The sequence below is a fragment of the Odocoileus virginianus genome, chromosome 6, assembly GCF_023699985.2.
Source record: "Odocoileus virginianus isolate 20LAN1187 ecotype Illinois chromosome 6, Ovbor_1.2, whole genome shotgun sequence".
Lineage (NCBI taxonomy): Eukaryota > Metazoa > Chordata > Mammalia > Artiodactyla > Cervidae > Odocoileus > Odocoileus virginianus.
In genome coordinates, this window is record NC_069679.1 from 4,280,284 (window position 1) to 4,300,193 (window position 19,910).

Sequence of the window (19,910 nt, forward strand, 5' to 3'; positions counted from 1 at the left end):
AGAACATACACATACGCCAGTGAAAACATGGTGAACTGAATGTATTTGAACTGAAGAGAGAAATCAAAGGTAACCCCCCTTGGCTGTAAGACTGCAGAAAACATGGAGAAGATGAAAAGGAAAGTTGGTTTGGGGCAGGGGCATTGTACAAAGGATGAAGTTGGACAGAAATAACAACGTATTTCATAAACTTAATTAAGGCCCTCATATAAGTTACTTACAAATTTTTTAAACAGTAAAATTAATGCATTTTATGGAAGGCAAACCTGCAGTACTTTTTAAAATACATGGCAGCCTCAAAGGAGTTTTATTCAAAAGAATGACACACCATGAATGCGGTAGTTAAAACACGTGGGCAGCTGGGAAAGAATTAAAATGGGGAGAAAAATCACAAGGGAGGCATATGTTGGTTATTCTGGGCCTGCCTCCTAATGTAGAAGTAGCAAAATTATTAAAAACGCTCGTCTGTTGGGAAGAGCTATGCATTTTAGCATCTAGGAGGGATCTGGCTAAGGTATTTGGGGCAATGTTACTGCAACTCCTTATTATGAACTGAGATCAATAATTGCAAAATTGGTTGTCTCCAGGTGATTTTCTTTATCATAGTCCTTCAAGATGTCCAAAGTTTTCAATTCCCATTCTGTTCCATTTCAGATACACATTTTTCTACAGTGGCATTGTGAGTGATGTCCATGTGACTGAGCGTCCTGCCAGAGTGGGCATCCTGCTGGACTACACCACCCAGAGGCTGCTCTTTATAAATGCTGAGACTGGACAGATGCTCTTCATCATCAGGCACAGATTTAACGAGGGCGTCCACCCTGCCTTCGCCCTGGAGAAACCTGGAAAATGTACTTTGCACCTGGGGATAGAGCCCCCCGATTCTGCAAGGCAGAAGTGATCGTTGGCTTTCAGAGTTTCCAAAAGCAAAATTCAAATTTTGGAGGAGGGGGGTGCTCTGCTGTTCTCTCCTGTGGGTGCTAGATAGCATTCAAAGCATTTGAATACAGCATTCAAAAAACACTTGCACGGATGATAGCTCCATGCACAGTGATCAACACGTGAGCCAAACCACCAAGAAAACCTTGAATTTCTAGAGTGTCGTGTGAGTAGAAGATGGAAAAAGCAACCTCTACCCTTCAGTTTATATGTTTGAGTTCTTCCCTAAGTGAAAAGGATTTATACCTGACTTGGGAATCGAAATAGCAAAATGGACTTCCACCTATGTCGCTGGTGAAAGAAATCCTCAGAGGGACAGGTCTGTGTCCTTTCCTGAGTGAAGGAAAGGTTGTGCTGGTAATTCCTCTCCTCCAACAAGAAACAACTACTTTTTCCATAAGAGAAATGTCACCTACTTCACTAAAGAATGCTGAGTCCTAATCAGTAGCAAACATATTTTAACCATTCTAAGCTGATAATGAACTCTTTTGTAACAATTATATACTGTAGAACACGAGTCTCTTTTCCCTGAAATTTTAAATGTAGAAAAATGCTAGATGTTAGAGATTTCCTTTTTGTTAAATAAATGGTTAGAGTCTATAAAACAAAACATGTTACGTGAACTTATTACATGTGACTTGCGAGCCTGGCGTCTCTGGATGGGACAAGTTACAGATAAAGCATCACCACACTGCAGTGGGTGGGACTACCACTCATTTTCATGTAAGAATTTACACATGTAAGCTTTAAAATCTAAACATTTTCAGCCTATAGTTACAGACAACTACCAGAAACTGAGAATCTCTTTTTGCTAAAAATAAAATGGTTGGTCATTTTAAGATATATTGAAATCTCTCAAAATCTTCCTAAAATATGTATGTGTAGAGTTGATAAATATAAAATGCATGTTGAGATGAAATTGCTCTTGTTCTCCACGAGAAATAACGTCCTACTTTTGGTACATACCCTAAAATCTATTGTTTAATAGCTGGAAAAGCCAAACTGGGTGTGTAACTGCATTAACAGAGTGACTTCAAAGCCTTCCTCATCCTGCTTTGAAATTAGGGCAACTGCTGGCAAGAAGGATAGTTAGTGAAAACAAGGAGTAACATGCTGCTTTGTGGAAACACTGACTTCCTTTTTTACAAGCCTTAAAATGATAATCAGATTCTGACTAATCAGCAATTCATGGTCATTATTACTTTTTTGGGTGGGAATATAGTGTAATTAAAAATAACAAAAGGAGCAGCAATCACGTGGATTTTAGAATTTGACTCAGTTTGGATTCCTCCAAAAGTAGACCAAAGAGAAAGATTTAGTGCAAGTTATTTACATAGGACATGACTGAAGCGACTTAGGAGCAGCAGCATTTACATAGGAGGCAATTCTAGGAAGCACAGGAGAGGAAGTGGGGAAAGTGAGAAAGGAAGAGGCAAGAGCGTCTAGAGGACATGTTTTATGGGTGGGTTATTACAATGTGGACACCAGGGGCTTGCCCGTGTTGGGGGCACCCTCGGAAACCACTCGGAACACGCCAGAGGCTAATGTGTAAGCACTCCTGTCCAAGCCAGTTGGATGAGCATTACCCCTGGAGACCTCGGGGGACATTAAATTCCCTTCCCTACGGTTCCAGGTTGTGTTCCTTGAAAGCTCTGTGGTCATAAGAAACCCCTCAAACGACACAAGAAACACAGGTGCCTGTTACAGCCGACAGCAGGCCGCCCACCCTCTAATGCAGCTGCGGGTGCGCTCAGGCGAGCCGCGGGGAGGCGGGCCGGACGCCAGCAGCGTCCGCCGTCAAGGCGGAAGCAGCTTCGGTGTTACAGCGGAAGTCGTGTAGTAATGGGAGGAAGTAGGTTCAAATCGTGACTCAGCCCTTCTACGTCATGACTCTGGGCAACTCAGATGCTTTGGTGATGCCTTTTTCTCAGGATAATTGTAAACATAAGGTTAAATAAGCACGTGAAACAGCCCAGTATTTTTAGCTTACAACGTCCTGACGAGGATGCCAGAGACCCTCTGTGGCGACCTTCCACCGCATCCCCGGTAAGTGGGCCCCTATATCTCTGACCCCGTAGCAAGGAGATGCTGGCAAGAAGGACAGTGGCGTTGGGAGCTCATGGTTTAGCTGCCATTGTCTGTTAACCGACAGGCGATGGTTCTAGGGGACTGGTCCCGTGCAGACAAGTAGAGTGAAGCTAATGCTGTTTCCCCCACGCCCTCCTCCTTGTACCTTACTCTCTGAGCTCCTTTTGCGTTCTTGTCTTTCCTCTTCACACAACACAGATCCTCAGCGAGAGAAAAGGAAGGCGGCGAATTTCTGTCCAAATTTCTCCTCTGGAAATCCGCTGATGGTCAATGTATAGCTCATGCATTATCTCTTAATAATCATCAGGTCATTGCACAATAAAAATTTCCATTTTATGGATGAGGAAACTAGTCTCAGAGCAGTTAACTAACTTGTTCATAGCCACAGCTGGCAGGGAACAGAGCATGGATTTAGATATAGCTTGCATTCGAAGCTAGAAGAATAAAATGATTATTTTTTTTCATTTTTAATCACAGGTCATTTTCCTACATATACATTGTACATGAAAATTATGTGTCTATGCATAGTCATATGCACACCACACATACACATATGAATATACATATATGCACACATATATTCATTCATGCATCCACTTTCTCTTCCCTCCTGAACTGACTTCCTTCCCAAGCCTCTCTTTTGTTATCAGTGTTGTCCTACTCCCAGCAGACATAGGATACTTTAATTCTTTCTTCAATACCATTGACCTTATTTAGGATTCAGAGGTATGTATAATATTCTATTTGTGAGGGGAAAAAAAAAAAAAAACGTGAAACCAAATATATGAAAACACAGTGTTGCCTCTAGCAGGTACAGTGGAAAAAAGATTCAAAAGTGGGGTCCTTCTCTGTCTCTTTGCACCTGGCAACTCTGGCTGGATATATTCTTTGTCAAAATTAGAAGTATTTTTCTGTTGGAGCAAACCAGAATATGTTCCTGTTGTTTTTATAGAAGTGCTTCCCTAGCGTCCAACAGAATTGTCTTGTACTTCATCACACTCACTCACAAAACTGTGCTTTCAGTGCTGAAAGCCAACACTCTCCCATCAGAAGCATCTTTCAGGCCTTAGGATGACCTGTATCTGAGGTCCCTTCTCAGCCTTGCTGTGTTCCTTACCTTTGAATCATCTCAGCTGTTTAATTGCTGAAAGAACTCACAGGACTCAGTTTATGCTCATGGAAGAGCTTTATCACAGGCAGAGTAAGGTCCAGCTGCACAGAGAACGGGTCAGCACTGAAGGTCTCCTCCTATACATCAAGTGCACATGTCCTTGTCCACCCGTGCATGGATGCACAGCACGCACATGCCTCCAGGCCTCAAAACACCACCGTCAGAGTGTGTGTGAAGCACCTGGGTAGCAGGTAGCCCAAGCTTTGTTTCAGGGGGTTTGGTGTGGGGGAGAGGGGCTCTCATACTGAGCTGGTCATGAACTTTCTAGCTGTGAAACTAGCCGTAATTGTTGAAACGCACCTCCCTGCCCCCTACAGGCTCTACCAAAGCCAGTACCCAAGATAAATCCAGTGATTATCCCTAAATGTTGCTGACAGACTGATACAACTTGCTGCAAAAGAACTGATGAATCCATGGTTACAGAATATCACTTCTTTTTAGTTAATAGATTTCCATGGCATTAGGCAAGGATCAGTAACTGTGTGGATCCACAGGTGGTCAGTGAAGATGAGTGGGAATGAACCCATGCTAGGCAATTACTGTCCTGAATTCCAGAGCCCAACTGCTGGGGGTGTTCCCCAAATAATAGTAATGAGAGCTGAGTGCCTCTCCTGCCCCATGTCCCTAATTCGGTGACTGCTAGGCAGTGATCACGGGCTCATTCTTGAGCTGAATGAAGTTGGACCTGCTTTCCAGCCCCCTCCACAGTGGGCAGGGGTGTTGGCAGGGGAACGTATTTTCTGTAGTTCTCACGTTAGAAGAATGGCATCTCTCACTTTGCTTTACTACCCCCAGAGTATGTGTGGTTGTGCTCCGCTTTTATGTGCCCCTGTTTTGGTCTTAACTCTCTGTCAATATTGAGTTCGTTTTCTCTAATCAGTATCAGTAACTTCAGGTGCCCAAATAGTATATGCACTATAAGAATTGCTTGAGAATAGTTGGAGGGTTGAAAATGTTTACCCTGGAACAAAGACAAGTTAAGGAAGGAAATAAGAGTTCTTCAAAGACTTGCTGCTGTTTGGTCCATAAGTCATGTCCCTCTCTTTTGTGACTCCACAGACTGTAACCCATCGGGCTCCTCTGTCCATGGCATTTTTAAAGAAGAATACTGGAGTGGGTTGCCATTTCCTTCTCCAGTGAATCTTCCCAACCCAGGGCTTGAGTCTTTGCCTCCTTCATCTCCTGCTTGGCAGGTGGATTCTTTACCACTGTACCACCTAGGAAGCCAGAGACTTACAGGGCTGTTTTATGGAAGGAATTAAGCTTATTTTGAGTTTTACACCAGGACCAGTGGGTCGAAGTCCCAGGGTTGAGGAATTTGGTTCAAGAGACGGGAGAATACCCAATCAGTAACAGCTGGCTGAGAGACATACTGCTTAGCAGGTAATGAGCACTCAGAGTCAGGCTGAAAGATCAGCCATCTGAAATTTTAAAGAGCATATCCTTGCTTTCAGTTCCAGATCCATAGCCATGGTTTTTAAGCTATATTCCTGGGGTACTGGGATTCCCAGGGGCATGAGGACAACATGGGATCCAGTAGGAAAGCCAAGTGGGCATAAATTCAAACCCCTACCCCTTTCCATCACGGTGGCTCAGTTTGGATCTGGATTCCATGTAACAGTTTATTTAATAAACAGGTTTCTATGGTGAGATAAAGTTTAAAAAGTAGCTAACTGCAGAGATTAAAGTCTGAACTCTGTGATGCTGAATTCACTTCCAGTTCAGTTCAGTTCAGTTTAGTCGCTCAGTTGTATCTGACTCTTTCTGACCCCATGAATTGCAGCACACCAGGCCTCCCTCTTCATCACCAACTCCCGGAGTTGACTCAAACTCATGTCCATCGAGTCAGTGATGACAGCCAGCCATCTCATCCTCTGTCACCCCCTTCTCCTCCTGCCCCCAATCCCTCCCAGCATCAGGGTCTTTTCCAGTGAGTCAGTTCTTTGCATGAGGTGGCCAAAGTATTGGAGTTTCAGCTTCAGCATCAGTCCTTCCAGTGAACACCCAGGACCTAAAGGATCTCCTTTAGGATGGACTGGTTGAATCTCCTTGCAGTCTGAGGTACTCTCAAGAGTCTCCTCCAACACCACAGTTCAAAAGCATCAATTCTTTGGTGTTCAGCTTTCTTCACAGTCCAACTCTCACATCCATACATGACCACTGGAAAAACCATAGCCTTGACTATATGGACCTTTGTTGGCAAAGTAATGTCTCTGCTTTTTAATATGCTATCTAGATTGGTCATAACTTTCCTTTCAAGGAGTAAGTGTCTTTTAATTTCATGGCTGCAGTCACCATCTGCATTGATTTTGGAGCCCTCAAAAGTAAAACTGTTTCCACTGTTTACCCATCTATTTCCTATGAAGTGATGGGACCAGATGCCATGATCTTAGTTTTCTGAATGTTGAGCTTTAAGCCAACTTTGTCACTCTCCTCTTTCACTTTCATCAAGAGGCTCTTCAGTTCCTCTTCACTTTCTGCCATAAGGGTGGTGTCATCTGCATATCTGAGGTTATTGATATTTCTGCCGGCAATCTTAATTTCAGCTTGTGCTTCATCCAGTCCAGCGTTTCTCATGATGTACTCTGCATATAAGTTCAATAAGCAGGGTGGCAATATACAGCCTTAACGTACCCCTTTTCCTATTTGGAACCAGTCTGTTGTTCCATGTCCAGCTCTAACTGTTGCTTCCTGACCTGCATATAGGTTTCTCAAGAGGCAGGTCAGGTGGTCTGGTATTCTCATCTCTTTCAGAACTTTCCACAGTTTGTTGTGATCCACATAGTCAAAGGCTTTGGCATAGTCAATAAAGCAGAAATAGATGTTTTTCTGGAACTCTCTTGCTTTTTCAATGATCCAGCAGATGTTGGCAATTTGATCTCTGGTTCCTCTGCCTTTTTAAAATCCATCTTGAACATCTGGAAGTTCACAGTTCACATATTGCTGAAGCCTGGCTTGGAGAATTTTAAGCATTACTTTACTAGGATGTGAGATGAGTGCAGTTGTGCGGTAATTCGAGCATTCTCTGGGATTGCCTTTCTTCAGTGTTGCAATGAAAACTGACCTTTTCCAGTCCTGTGGTCACTGCTGAGTTTCCCAAATTTGCTGGCATATTGAGTGCAGCACTTTAGGGACCCCAAAGTCCCTAAATCTTTAATTTTCTCCAAGTCCCTTGTCCTTTACTATCCAAATACTGATGTCATATTGATTGTAAGAAATTTTAATTCTGATTCCAAATTTCCAAGAATTTCTCCAAATGATTGCTTTCTGCTTGTTGACGTCTCTGCCCTCCAAATTCCCTTCCACCACCTCTAGCCACCTCTTCTTCATGCGTCCTGGTCCCATTTAACTTTCACTATCCAGAACATTGACACAATCTCCATTGATTCCTTAAGGCAATGCTAACACAAGACTGACACTGGTAGCAGTTAACATAGCTTTTGTTGAAGACTTGGAGCTAATAAGGGAGATTTCTTCTTAGATAATGATGGAAAGTAAAACTGATTGTGAAGCATCCCATGTTGCCAGGAGCCCCCATCTGAACTCCTTTAGCGTGGCTTTCCAGACATACTGAACAGACAAACCTCTCCATTCCATTTTGTTCTTAAAGTTTCTAGCTTCTGTTCAAGCTTTGTTTTTCTTGGAACAGCCAGTGGAACTAGAAAACATAAAACTAAAAAACACTTATCTTACCAATATAGACATCTTTTATAATAAACTGAGAGCAAAACTGTGCCCTCCTGTCTCAGCCTCTTCTATCCTGCCCAGACTTTAGGCCTTTCTTTGCAGAACTAAAAGGCCCATTAAAAGCAATTCCCTAAACCAGAGAATACTTCCCAAGATGAATTTGGCCATTACTTCTTAGAATGGTTTTAGAATCCCCTTAGTATCTTCCCTTTCATGGATTTCTGTACAACTAGCTAATGATGGAAAATCCTTTTTCAAACTAACCCAAGTTGCCAGACTTCATGTTGGGCTGTCTCGACACCACGAAGAGTCTTACTGCATGCTCAGCACTTTAAGGAGCAGTTGGCAGTCATCAAATCAGTCACAATCCTTGCTTTCAAGGAGCTTATATTTTAATGGACAATAAATACATACACGCACCCCTGGTGGCTCAGATATTGAAGAATCCGCCTGTAATGCAGGAGACCCGGATTTGATCCCTGGGTCAGAAGGATTCCCTGGAGAAGAGAATGGCTATCCACTCAGGTTTTTTGCTTGGAGAATTCCATGGACAGAGGAGCCTGGAGGGCTATAGTTCACCGGGTTGCAAAGAGTCAGACATGACTGAGCGACTAACACACTCAAATACATACATACTATGTCAGTGGGGATTAAGAACTAGGAAGGAAAAAAAATCCAGGTGAAAGAATGAGAGTAATATGAGGCAGGGACTGCTCTGTATTGTAGGTATGATAGAAAAGTGTCTCTAATCAGATGATATTTGAATAAAGACCTAAATAAGGGCTTCCCAGGTGGCACTAGTGGTAAAGAACCCACCTGCCAATGCAGGAGACATAAGAGACATGGGTTCTATCCCTGGGTTGGGAAGATGCCCTGGAGTAGGAAATGGCAACCCATTCCAGTATTCTTGCCTGGAGAATCCCATGGACAAAGTAGCCTAGCGGTCTGGGGTGCAGGTCATGTGGATACCTGCAGTGGAAGATTATTGACCACAGAAGGAACAGGCGTATAGAGGTCTTGATGCAGCACATGGGGGTGTGTTAAAGACCAATAAGGAGGCCACGGGACTGGAGTGGAATCCGCAATGAGAGAATGCTACGGATGCAGACAGTAGCTGGGGGCCAGTTCATAATGGCCTTAAAGGCCAAATAAGGACTTCAGGTTATATTCTGGGTGAATTAACAAGAAGTAAGGCATCAGGAGTCAGGCAACAGCAGTCTCAGAGAATTGGCTTTTCACGTGTTTGGGTATTCTGTTTGTGAGCATTAAACACGATGTTTCATAAAGGCCCCCTGGGCTGGCCTTTGCCAGCTCTCAGCTCCTGCAGAGAGGACCTGATGTAGGTGGGAGAGAAGAAAAAGTGTTCCTTGTCTCCCTCTTAACTCTGTCCAGGAACCCTGTGGCCTGTTCCCTCACTGCTTCTAGGGGAGCAGCACTGCTGACTGGTTGCCTTTAGGACCAGCCTTGTGCAGAAATGTGGGGGAAACTGCTATTGTACCTGGGTTGGCTTGTGTTGAATTGAGTCTGTTTAGAAGCCCCACTACTTTGGCCTCCTGATGCAAAGAGCCAGCTGATTGGAAAAGACCCTGATGCTGGGAAAGATTGAGGGCAGGAGGAGAAAGGGGTGACAGAGGATGAGATGGTTGGATGGCACCCCCAACTCAATGGTATGAGTTTGAGCCAACTCTGGGAGATGGTGAAGGACAGGGAATCCTGGTGTGCTGTAGTTCATGGGGTCGCAAAGAGTCAGGCACAACTGAAAAGCAAAACCAAACAACCTCTGATAAGTTGGCAGTCAGCAAAGATGGAGAAATACAAGCACATTTGAAGGAGTATTTTATATTTTTCAACTCCATGAATTTGTGGTTATTGGGAAGATGAGACCATGCTGTCATTTGGGCACTATGTGGCCAAACAGGGCCTCAGACAGGCCGATGGGTGTATGTTTATGTGCATAAGTGTGCCCATGTGTTCATCGTTATGTCGTGTATATTTCATATCTGTGTGTGTGTGTGTTAAGCGTGCTCATGTGTGCATCGTTATGTTATGTATATTTCATATCTGTGTGTGTGTGTGTTCGAGTGCATGGGTATGTGTGTGTTCGAGTGCATGGGTATGTGTGTGTAAAGGAGGAAGGGTGGTTTTTCTGAGTTAGCATTGTCATTACAACTCAGGGCTGGTTTTCCCACGGAAGACCTAGGAAGTGGATTGGTCAGAGCTCTCAAAGGTTGTCAGGTCCATAGAGATTCACCCCCATTAATCAAGCCCACAGAAGACTCATTAGTAATTTAGAATGTCAATCAGTTAATCTATAGTAAAACATTAAATTGCCGAAGGGGCTGGAGAGCAGACGCCTCTGGTCAGAGGACTCCCTCTCCAGGCCCCTAAGCTCTAGGACCTGCAGGCCCCGCCATGGTCAGTGTTGGATGCTCATACTCCTCTCTGGTCCCGCGTGCTCAGGAGAGCTGACCGATTTCCACATGGGAAGCTCTGTGTGAGTTTAAGGATCGGTTGGTGATCAAGGCAGGTTATGTGGAAGACCTTAATGGCCAGCATATTAAACTGCCATGGCTAGCCATGGGCCCAAATATTTGGGTTTGCTACTCCAAGTACTTTCTCCTGGCATCAGCCCTGAGGATTTTTCCCTGAGAAAATCCTTGTCCCTTGGGGGTTTTATTTATTCAGTACAAATTTTTACACTCACAATTAAAAAAAAAAAACCTTTAAGACCCTTTTCCAGGCTGTGTTTTTTCCCTTCACTTAGTGAATGATTAGGTGTCTAGGCCCAGTTCCTTCTGTTTTTGATCTGAAAAATAGCATGTCTGTTATGATGACCCCTGCAGATGATAGAACATCATCTATTATGTAAAGATATTACCAATTTAATAGAAGGAAACCACACTTGCAAGTTCTTATGTGACATCTCATTGTCTCTCCCATGGACGGACTGCATGTGGGGGGAGGAGGAGGATGCTTTTATTCAAGGGTTTGTTGTAATTGATGAGAGTGGGTTAGAACCAGATTATCATGTAGATATGGGTTGAGAGAAACTGGGCTCTGATCCTTCGTAGCTGTGTAATTTGGGACAAATTGCTCAGTCTCGTTTAGAGTTCTCATTGTAAGGAAGGCATCAGTTCAGTTCAGTTCACTTCAGTCGCTCAGTTGTGTCTGACTCTGCAACCCCATGGACTGCAGCACACCAGGCCTCCCTGTCCATCACCAACTCCCAGAGCTTACTCAGACTCATGTCCATCGAGTCTCCAGCCAACCATCTCATCCTCTGTTGTCCCCTTCTCCTCCCACCTTCAAGCACTAGTTATTATGTCATAAGATTGTTCATTTATTCATTTGAAGAGTAGCTATGATGCCAGCCTCTGCCATAGGTACTAGGGATCCAGCAGTGAACATAACATACAAATAGCCCTGCCCACAGAAGGTTTACATTCTAGTGAGAAGAACAACACACAGTAAAGGATGTAAGTAAACTGTTGAGTATCAAAAGTGATTAATGCTATTAAAAAGAAGGAAGCAGGGAAGGGTTGTTGTGATCTGTAAGTGAACGAATTAATGTGTGTAAAAGTCTTAGGGTGCTGGCCATATGACAAAAGCAAACACTTTAGCCATTATTAATTCAGCTCTACTGCGGGGACTTCTTACAATCACAGAGCCTAGTGCACCCCTCAGAAAAGCACGGTGTCCTCACATGCCCCTTGGTGTGCTGTTATACTGTCCCTGGCCATTGTGTCTCCAATGAAAGCTTAGGATTTTCCTGTTTTTATTCATTGCAAATATTCAGGGAGAGTGTTTAGAACAACAGATAATTATCCTTCATTTCACCACTCATAGGGAAGCAGTGTTACCATTCAGTGTGTGTCCTCCCAAATGCTTTGCTTCTTTCCTTTGGGTACACATGCACACATGCACGCGTGTGCACTTTTTAAAATGTAAATAAAATCACTGTTACATAATCTGCTTTTGTTACTTAAGGCTATGTCATGAACATCTTCTCACATCAACAGATTCACATCACTATTTTAATGTCCCAGTGCAGTCCACTGGAAAGACAGATTGTAGACTACTCAACCGGTTCATTTTTGAGAGATATTCAACTGACTTCCAACTTTTCATTTCTAAAAGTTTGGCATTAAAGACATCACCAGATGGTCAACATCAAAATCAGATCGATTATATTCTTTGCAGCCAAAGGTGGAGAAGCTCTATACAGTCAGTAAAAACAAGACTGGGAGCTGACTGTGGCTCAGATCATGAACTCCTTATTGCCAAATTCAGACTTAAACTGAAGAAAGTAGGGAAAACCACTAGACCATTCAGGTATGACCTAAATCAAATCCCTTATGACTATACAGTGGAAGTGAGAAATAGATTTAAGGGACTAGATCTGATAGATACAGTGCCTGATGAACTGTGGATGGACGTTCGTGACATTGTACAGGAGACAGGGATCAAGACCATTCCCAAGAAAAAGAAATGCAAAAAAGAAAAATGGCTGTCTGAGGAGACCTTACAAATAGCTGTGGAAAGAAGAGAAGTGAAAAGTAAAGGAGGAAAGGAAAATTATACCCATTTGAATGCAGAGTTCCAAAGAATATTAGGAGAGATAAGAAAGCCTTCCTCAGTGATCAGTGCGAAGAAATAGAGGAAAACAATAGAATGGGAAAGACTAGAGATCTCTTCAAGAAAATTAGATATACCAAGGGAACATTTCATGCAAAGATGGGCACAATAAAGGACAGAAATGGAATGGACCTAACAGAAGCAAAAGATAATAAGAGGTGGCAAGAATACACAGAAGAACTATACAAAAAAGATCTTCACGACCCAGATAATCACGATGGTGTGATCACTCACCTAGAGCCAGACATCCTGGAATGTGAAGTCAAGTGGGCCTTAGGAAGCATCACTATGAACAAAGCTAGTGGAGGTGAAGGGATTCCAGTTGGGCTATTTCAAATCCTAAAAGATGATGCTGTGAAAGTGCTGCACTCAAGATGCCAACAAATGTGGAAAACTCATCAGTGGCCACAGGACTGGAAAAGTTCAGTTTTCATTCTAATCCCAAAGAAAGGCAATGCCAAAGAATGCTCAAACTATCACACAAATGCACTCATCTCACACGTTAGCAAAGTAATGCTCAAAATTCTCCAAGCCAGGCTTCAGCAGTATGTGAACCATGAACTTCCAGATGTTCAAGCTGGACTTAAAAAAGACAGAGGAACCAGAGATCAAATTGCCAACATCCGCTGGATCACCGAAAAAGTAAGAGAGTTCCAGAAAAACATCTAGTTCTGCTTTATTGACTGTGCCAAAGCTTTTGACTGTGTGAATCACAACAAATTGTGGAAAATTCTGAAAACAATGAGAATACCAGATCACTTGACCTGCCTCTTGAGAAATCTGTATGCAGATCAAAAAGCAACAGTTAGAACTGGACATGGAATAACAGACTGGTTTCCAAATTGGGAAAGGAGTACATCAAGGCTGTATATTGTCATGCTGCTTATTTAACTTATATGCAGAGGACATCATAAGAAATGCTGGGCTGAATGAAGCACAAGCTGAAATCAAGATTTCTGGGAGAAATATCAATAACCTCAGATATGCAGATGACACCACCCTTATGGCAGAAAGTGAAGAGGAACTGAAGAGCCTCTTGATGAAAGTGAAAGAAGAAAGTGAAAAAGTTGGCTTAAAGCTCAGCATTCAGAAAACTAAAATCATGGCATCTGGTCCCATCACTTGATAGCAAATAGATGGGGAAACAGTGGAAACAGTGTCAAACTTTATTTTTTGAGGGCTCCAAAATCACTGCAGATGGTGACTGCAGCCATGAAATAAAAAGACGCCTACTCCTTGGAAGAAAAGTTATGATCAACCTAGACAGTATATTAAAAAGCAGAGACATTTGTCAACAAAGGTCTGTCTAGTCAAGGCAATGGTTTTTCCAGTGGTCATGTATGGATGTGAGAGTTGGACTATAAAGAAAGCTGAGCGCTGAAAAATTGATGCTTTTGAACTGTGGTGTTGGAGAAAATTCTTGAGAATCCCTTGGACTGCAAGGAAATCCAACCAGTCTATCCTAAAGGAGATCAGTCCTGAGTGTTCATTGGAAGGACTGATGTTGAAACTGAAACTTCAGTACTCTGGCCATCTGATGCGAAGAGCTGACCCATTTGAAAAGACCCTGATGCTGGGAAAGATTGAAGGTGGGAGGAGAAGGGGGTGACAGAGGATGAGATGGTTGGATGGCATCACTGACTCAATGGACATAAGTTTGAGTAAGCTTCGGGAGTTGGTGATGGACAGGGAGGCCTGGCATGCTGCAGTCCATGGGGTTGCAAAGAGTCAGACATGACTGAGCAACTGAACTGAACTGAAAGGAACAAACTTCACTCTTTGGCCTAGAATTTTTCTTGAATTTGTCATGGAAAATTGTGTATTGTTTCCATATTTACCATGAACTTGAACCAGTTTTCATTAAATCTTGTTGGGAAAACCTAACAGAAACTCCTTGATAGTGCAAGCTTGGCACCCAGTTTTATTTAAACTCAATTAAATATATTATATTTAATTTTTCAGTTCAAATATAGATTTTTTTAACATCTACCATATCAAGATACCATACTGATTCCTGCTGGGAACCAAGATGAGTAAGACACAATCTCTACCTTTAAAGAGGCTTCGGCAGAACCCAAGGCTCTAATCAGCATATAGACTGAAGAATCATGGGGTACAGAGCCGAGAGAGAGCACATCTGTTTGTTATGACCAAATGATACTGGTTTTATGTCACTACTGTGTTGAATAAGCAAAACTCTGGAGATATAGTCATAAAAGACATTTTATTTTTGTCTCTTTGTAACTTTTTATGTTTATTCAGTGAAAGGAAGTGAAAGTGTAGGCAGAGGAACTTGGGAGGACTTAGGTGGGCTTTCTTAGAAGAAATGTCTGTGCTGAGACCTGATGGCTGAATAAGAGTTGGCCAGATGGAGGGGAGTGGGTTATGGAGGCGGGAGGTGGCAGAGAAGAGCGTTTCTGACATAGAGCAAAGGTGAGGAGGTGCCAGATAGCCTGATGGATGAGAGGGGCTCAGAGGTCACTATAGCTCTATGTGTAAGAGGGGTGGGCGAGTGGGGAAGAAGTGGCCATTGGAGTGACTCTAGGGTGCGGCTGTGGAGGGCTCCTGCAGTGGAGAGATTCTTTCCTGAATGCTCTAGGTTTTAGCTTAGGGCTTCGTAGAATTTGGGCAGTAAATAAATATTGTTGAAAGTGAAGTCAGAAAATCATGTAGATTTTGGTTCTCCCTTAACACAGTTTCCCTTCTCACCATTCAGAATCTCTGTGTCAGCTTCCTACTTCTCTCCACTGGGAAACTGGAGGCCTCTCTCCATATAGTACTTGGATTGTAAGTCAGAGGGAGAAAAACAGAAGCTCCAAATGGAGTCTGAGTTTCTTCAATGACTGGACATGAGCGAAGGATCTGAAGCCTCAGGGTCAAAAATTATCATCCAGATGGTGTGAGTAAACCTCACTCGTCCAAAGCACAAGCTGTTTGAAAGGTCATTTTCTTAAGAAAACCTGTTGATCAGTGGTATCCTTCAGGAAATCATCTCTGTTGAAATTTATAATGCTTTTCACCTTTTCTTCTTTCAGTGAATTAAACTATAACAAAGCTTATTTCTTGATTTGCATTTCTCCTTAATTATTCTGAGCTAAGTTCTACCCTGCAGAGCTCCAGAAAATGGATAAAATATGCATTTGAGTGTTGAACAGCAGTGGCAGACACCTACACACCAAACCCTGGCTGTGTGGGACGCTGCCTTTTTCCCCAAGTCATTTCAGGTCAGAAACACCTCTGCTCCCAAAGAATAGCATTTAGGGGCCCCCACATAAAGTCTTTGTGTGCACCTTATAATGTGAGAGTCAGGGAGCCATGCATTACTCTGCGTCCTCCGAAGAATAAGCTCAGGGCTGCTTCTTCACCTCTATAAGCATAGAAATGAGTCCCCAGTTATTCAATGCAATGGGAAACCCTATGGATTACCTGTGTGGTGCTTGAAGTTCAAAAATCAGAAAATGATTTTGCTCTTTCCCCATTCAATGAACAGAACTTTCTTTTTAAAAAGAATGCTAATTCATATCATTATGAAACTTTTGGAAACTATGGAAAATGATGACTAAAATAAGCAGTATCCACATTCCCATAGACCCAGACTCAGTTAGTATGTTCTGTGACTTTGGGCCTTTGGCCTTTTGCCTTCCTTGTGTGTGGATGCAATGCCTAGAGGTATCATAGGCATCTTGCAACCTTGAGGATGAATTTCACATGCTGAGCATGAAGGAGCATAAAGATGGGAGCCCAGATCCTCGGTGACATTGTTGAGACAACATTTCTGGTCTCTAGTGTCTACTTCTAAACTTTGTGTGGCTTGAGTCATGCAGGAGACGCAGGTTCAGTTTCTGGGTCGGGAAGATCCCCTGGAGAAGGAAATAGCAACCCACTCCAGTGTTCTTGCCTGAAAAATCCCATGGACAGCGGAGCCTGGTGGGCTACAGCCCAAAGGGTCACAAAGAGACAAGACTGAATGACTGAACACATGTGTGGGTGTGTATGTGTGTGTGTGTATAAATGCACACACATATAACTTTGATATATATTTATAGATACATAATTATATACATATATATATATAATCAGTTTTTTATGTATGGTGCACAGTAGAAATCAAAATGTAGGTTTTCCCTCATGGAAAAAAAGTTGGTCCAATCCCATTTCATGAATCCCTTTCCCATTGTCACCTTTTTAAGCCTAAGTAATTTCAAATTGTTTTTTGTTGTTACCAGCAGCCAGAGAATCCCATCTGATGTATGTGTATGAGTATGTATGCACATATTTTCCTTCATATCCTTAAATATTCATTACAAATATAGTTTTTAATATGTGCTAAATATTTCATTATAATGATATAGCATCATCTATTTAACTAATATTCTGATGCTGGACATTTGTTTATAACTTTTGGTTACTATGAATGATTCTAAAGTGAGTATCCTTGTCCATAAATATCTTCACATAGATCTCATTATTTCTTTCAGTAAGTTCCTAGAAATACAATTATGAGTTAAAAAGTACAAATTATTGAAGCCTTTTGATAGATACTGTCGAACCAACAGAGTGAAACCCAACCTGAAAACACATGTGGAGAATGTGCTTTTAGAGTACCGTAATCCTACAGTAGATAAGCTGATACTACCACCTTTAAAATACAAATATATTTATTTAACTTTTTTCTAATAGACTTCCTTGCCTTTTTTCCCCTATTGTTTACCTTTCTAATGATAATGGAACTCAGAAAATTGAAAATTACTTGCCCTAAATGTGAGATTGGCTTTGTAGGGCTACAAAAAAAATTTCAGCATAAAAGCCTGCCTATTTATTTCTAGTACTTGAAGCTGAGAATGCAGGCAATAGAGTCAGGTAGTTCTTACATTCATCACAGCATCCCTGCTGTCTCTTTTCGTTCATAGAGTCCTTTCTTCCTTTATTTTGCTGTTGCCATTTTCTTTTCTTTTCCTTTTTTTTTTTTTTTTTTTGTAGGCTAGAGAAAATCCAGGAATGACATGGAAATGATATGGTGTTTTGGAGGACTTGATTGGTGGAGGGAAGGGAGGGTGGTGGGAGGAAACTGCTCCTGAATACACAGTTCTTCATGTTTTGTTTTTATAGCAAGTCATGGAAATGGAGGAGAGGAGAAGTAGCACCAGGGGAGGTGGAGCTTGCACCCCAAAGGGACTAGGAAAGACTTAAAAAGACTGCAGACTAATCGTAGTCCTCAGACTAAGCAGATGGTGCCAAAGGTGTCACCATGGCTATCTCTGCAGTTTCACAGAAGAGACCCTTCCGAGGTAGAGAAGGGGACCCTCAGTTGCCATGGTCATGCAGGCTCAGCGGGAAGGCCCTGACTTACCTTTACAAAGTGGGGGTTTATTCTTCCAAACAATCAAAACTGTGACGCTTCTGGTTCAGGAACAGGATCTTTGTGAAGTCAAACTATGGCCGGCTGTCAACAGTCTTTGAATAGACACCTCCATTTTTGTGCTTTTGACTTCTCTTATGTTGTTGTTGCTATTATTTGATTGTGTTTGTTTTCTTCATAATGTTCCTTTAGAAAGTCTTTGATTTTTGTGTTGGTCAAAGAAATTGGAAGAAAAAAATAGTTTCAGACTATTAGAGACTGAATTACATTCACAAAAAGGTATGTTAATGTCCTAAGCCTGGTGCCCGTGAACATGAGCTTATTTGGGAGTGGAGTCTTGGCTGATGTCAACTGGAGTAGGGTGAGCTCTAAGTCCAGTGAGTGGAGAGATTTGGAGACAGAGGTTCATTCAGAGGAAAGATACCCCCTTGAAGATGCAACACGGGGTGGAGTGGTGCGTCTAAAAGTCAAGATGTGCCGAGGATTGCTGGCAACCAGCAGCCATAAGGCACTCAGAAGAGGCAAGAAGAAAATCTCCTCTAGAGCTTTAGGAGGGAGCGTGGCCCTGCTGACACCTTGGTTTCAGATTTCTGACTTCTAGACTGTGAGAGAATGAATTTCTGCTGTCTTGCGGTTGCCCAGCATGTGGGAATTTGCTATGGCAGCCAGAGGACCCTTATCACAGGACATGGGGCTTTGAGCGCCCCCGCTGTGGTGACTGACCCAGGAGATCTGAGCCAATATGTGGGTGGAACAGAGACAGAGCTGCGTGTGGCTGCAGAACGGCTCTAGCTCGTGGTGTCCCTACAGCGTGACTCACCCCAGTCACGTACGGGGATTCAGCGGTGCTGAGACCTTCCAAGACACGTTACATAGATACAGCTGGACTTTAACTTTTTAAAAATTGTAGCAAGGAGCACATAACATGCACTTCCAGTTGTAACCTCTGTAAATGTGTGGTTTAGGGATAAGCATATAGCAGTCTCCCCACTTATCCGTGGTTTCGCTTTCTGCAGTTTCAGTTAACCTTGGCCAATTGTGGTCTGAAAAGGTTAAATAGAAAATTCAAGAAATAAGCAATTCATACATTTTAAATTTGCATGCTATTCTGCAGAGTATGATGAAATCTCATGCCATCCTACACCATCCCTTCCGTGGCAACCATCCGATGGACTGTCAAGGTAACACTAACTTTACTTACTAATGGCACAAAGTGCAGAGGTAGTGATCTGGCAATTCAAATATTCTTTTACTGTGCCTAATATATAAATTAAATGTTATCATAGGTATGGTTATATAGGGAAAAGCATAGTAGGTTCAGGCATCCACTGGGAATCTTGGACTGTATCCCCCTCAGAAATGGGGGTACTAATTGTATTCACTTTGCTGTGGTTCCCTGAACATTTTTAGGGTAAAAAGATAAACACTTTCAGATTGACATACAGTTTTTCTCACTCTTCACTCCCTAAACACTGCTTACAAGCCTGATTCTCTTTCTCAAGGGTACAGAGTTTACATTGAATCAAGCAGGTGAACATGAGGTTCTGGATTTTGAAACTATAAAGAGGTCATCTCTTAGCAACTAATCTTAAAGCTAATGTCATGCTTCATTTGACATTGTTAAATCGGCTTTGGTCAATCAGTGTTAGGTTTAAAAAATAAGAGGGAGTACGAGGGATGTTCTTGCTCCATTATGATAAATGTTGTGACTGCTCAAGGATGTTGCTGTGGACGATGGGATGTAGAATTCAGTCCATCTGGCACAGTGCCCGCCGCTTTCCAGAATGAGGAGAAAGTTGACAATTGGAAGAACGAAGGCTTTGTGGAGGAAGTGTCATCAGAGCTGACCTTCGGGAACAAGTCCAAGGTTGTCACAGGCAGCCCTGGGTTAGTTATTGCAGAAAGGCCAGAGGGGTCACTGGACCACAGGTGAAGAGCACAGGAGGCACTCTGGGGAAGGGCGGCGTGTAAGCTGCCCCAGAGCTGGGAGGGGTCTTCCAGTCTGTCCCAAGCTTAATCCCAGTCTGCATA

The 19,910-nt window shown here is 42.6% G+C and overlaps 1 protein-coding gene and 1 long non-coding RNA gene across 2 annotated transcripts in view; both read left to right on the top strand.

Annotated features, from left to right (window-relative positions):
• The window catches only part of CMYA5 (cardiomyopathy associated 5), a 97,896-nt gene extending 96,347 nt beyond the window's left edge, over positions 1–1,549 (top strand). Inside the window, exon 13 of the mRNA XM_070468607.1 lies at positions 655–1,549. Within this exon, the coding sequence (XP_070324708.1) occupies positions 655–901 (247 nt within the window). The 3' untranslated portion in view covers positions 902–1,549. The remainder of the gene's footprint in view (positions 1–654) is intronic.
• A 1,203-nt stretch (positions 1,550–2,752) lies between these two features.
• Positions 2,753–19,910, top strand: part of LOC110151466 (uncharacterized) — a 50,065-nt gene continuing 32,907 nt past the window's right edge. The window contains exon 1 of the long non-coding RNA XR_011488127.1: positions 2,753–2,985. This is a non-coding gene — a long non-coding RNA (uncharacterized lncRNA). The remainder of the gene's footprint in view (positions 2,986–19,910) is intronic.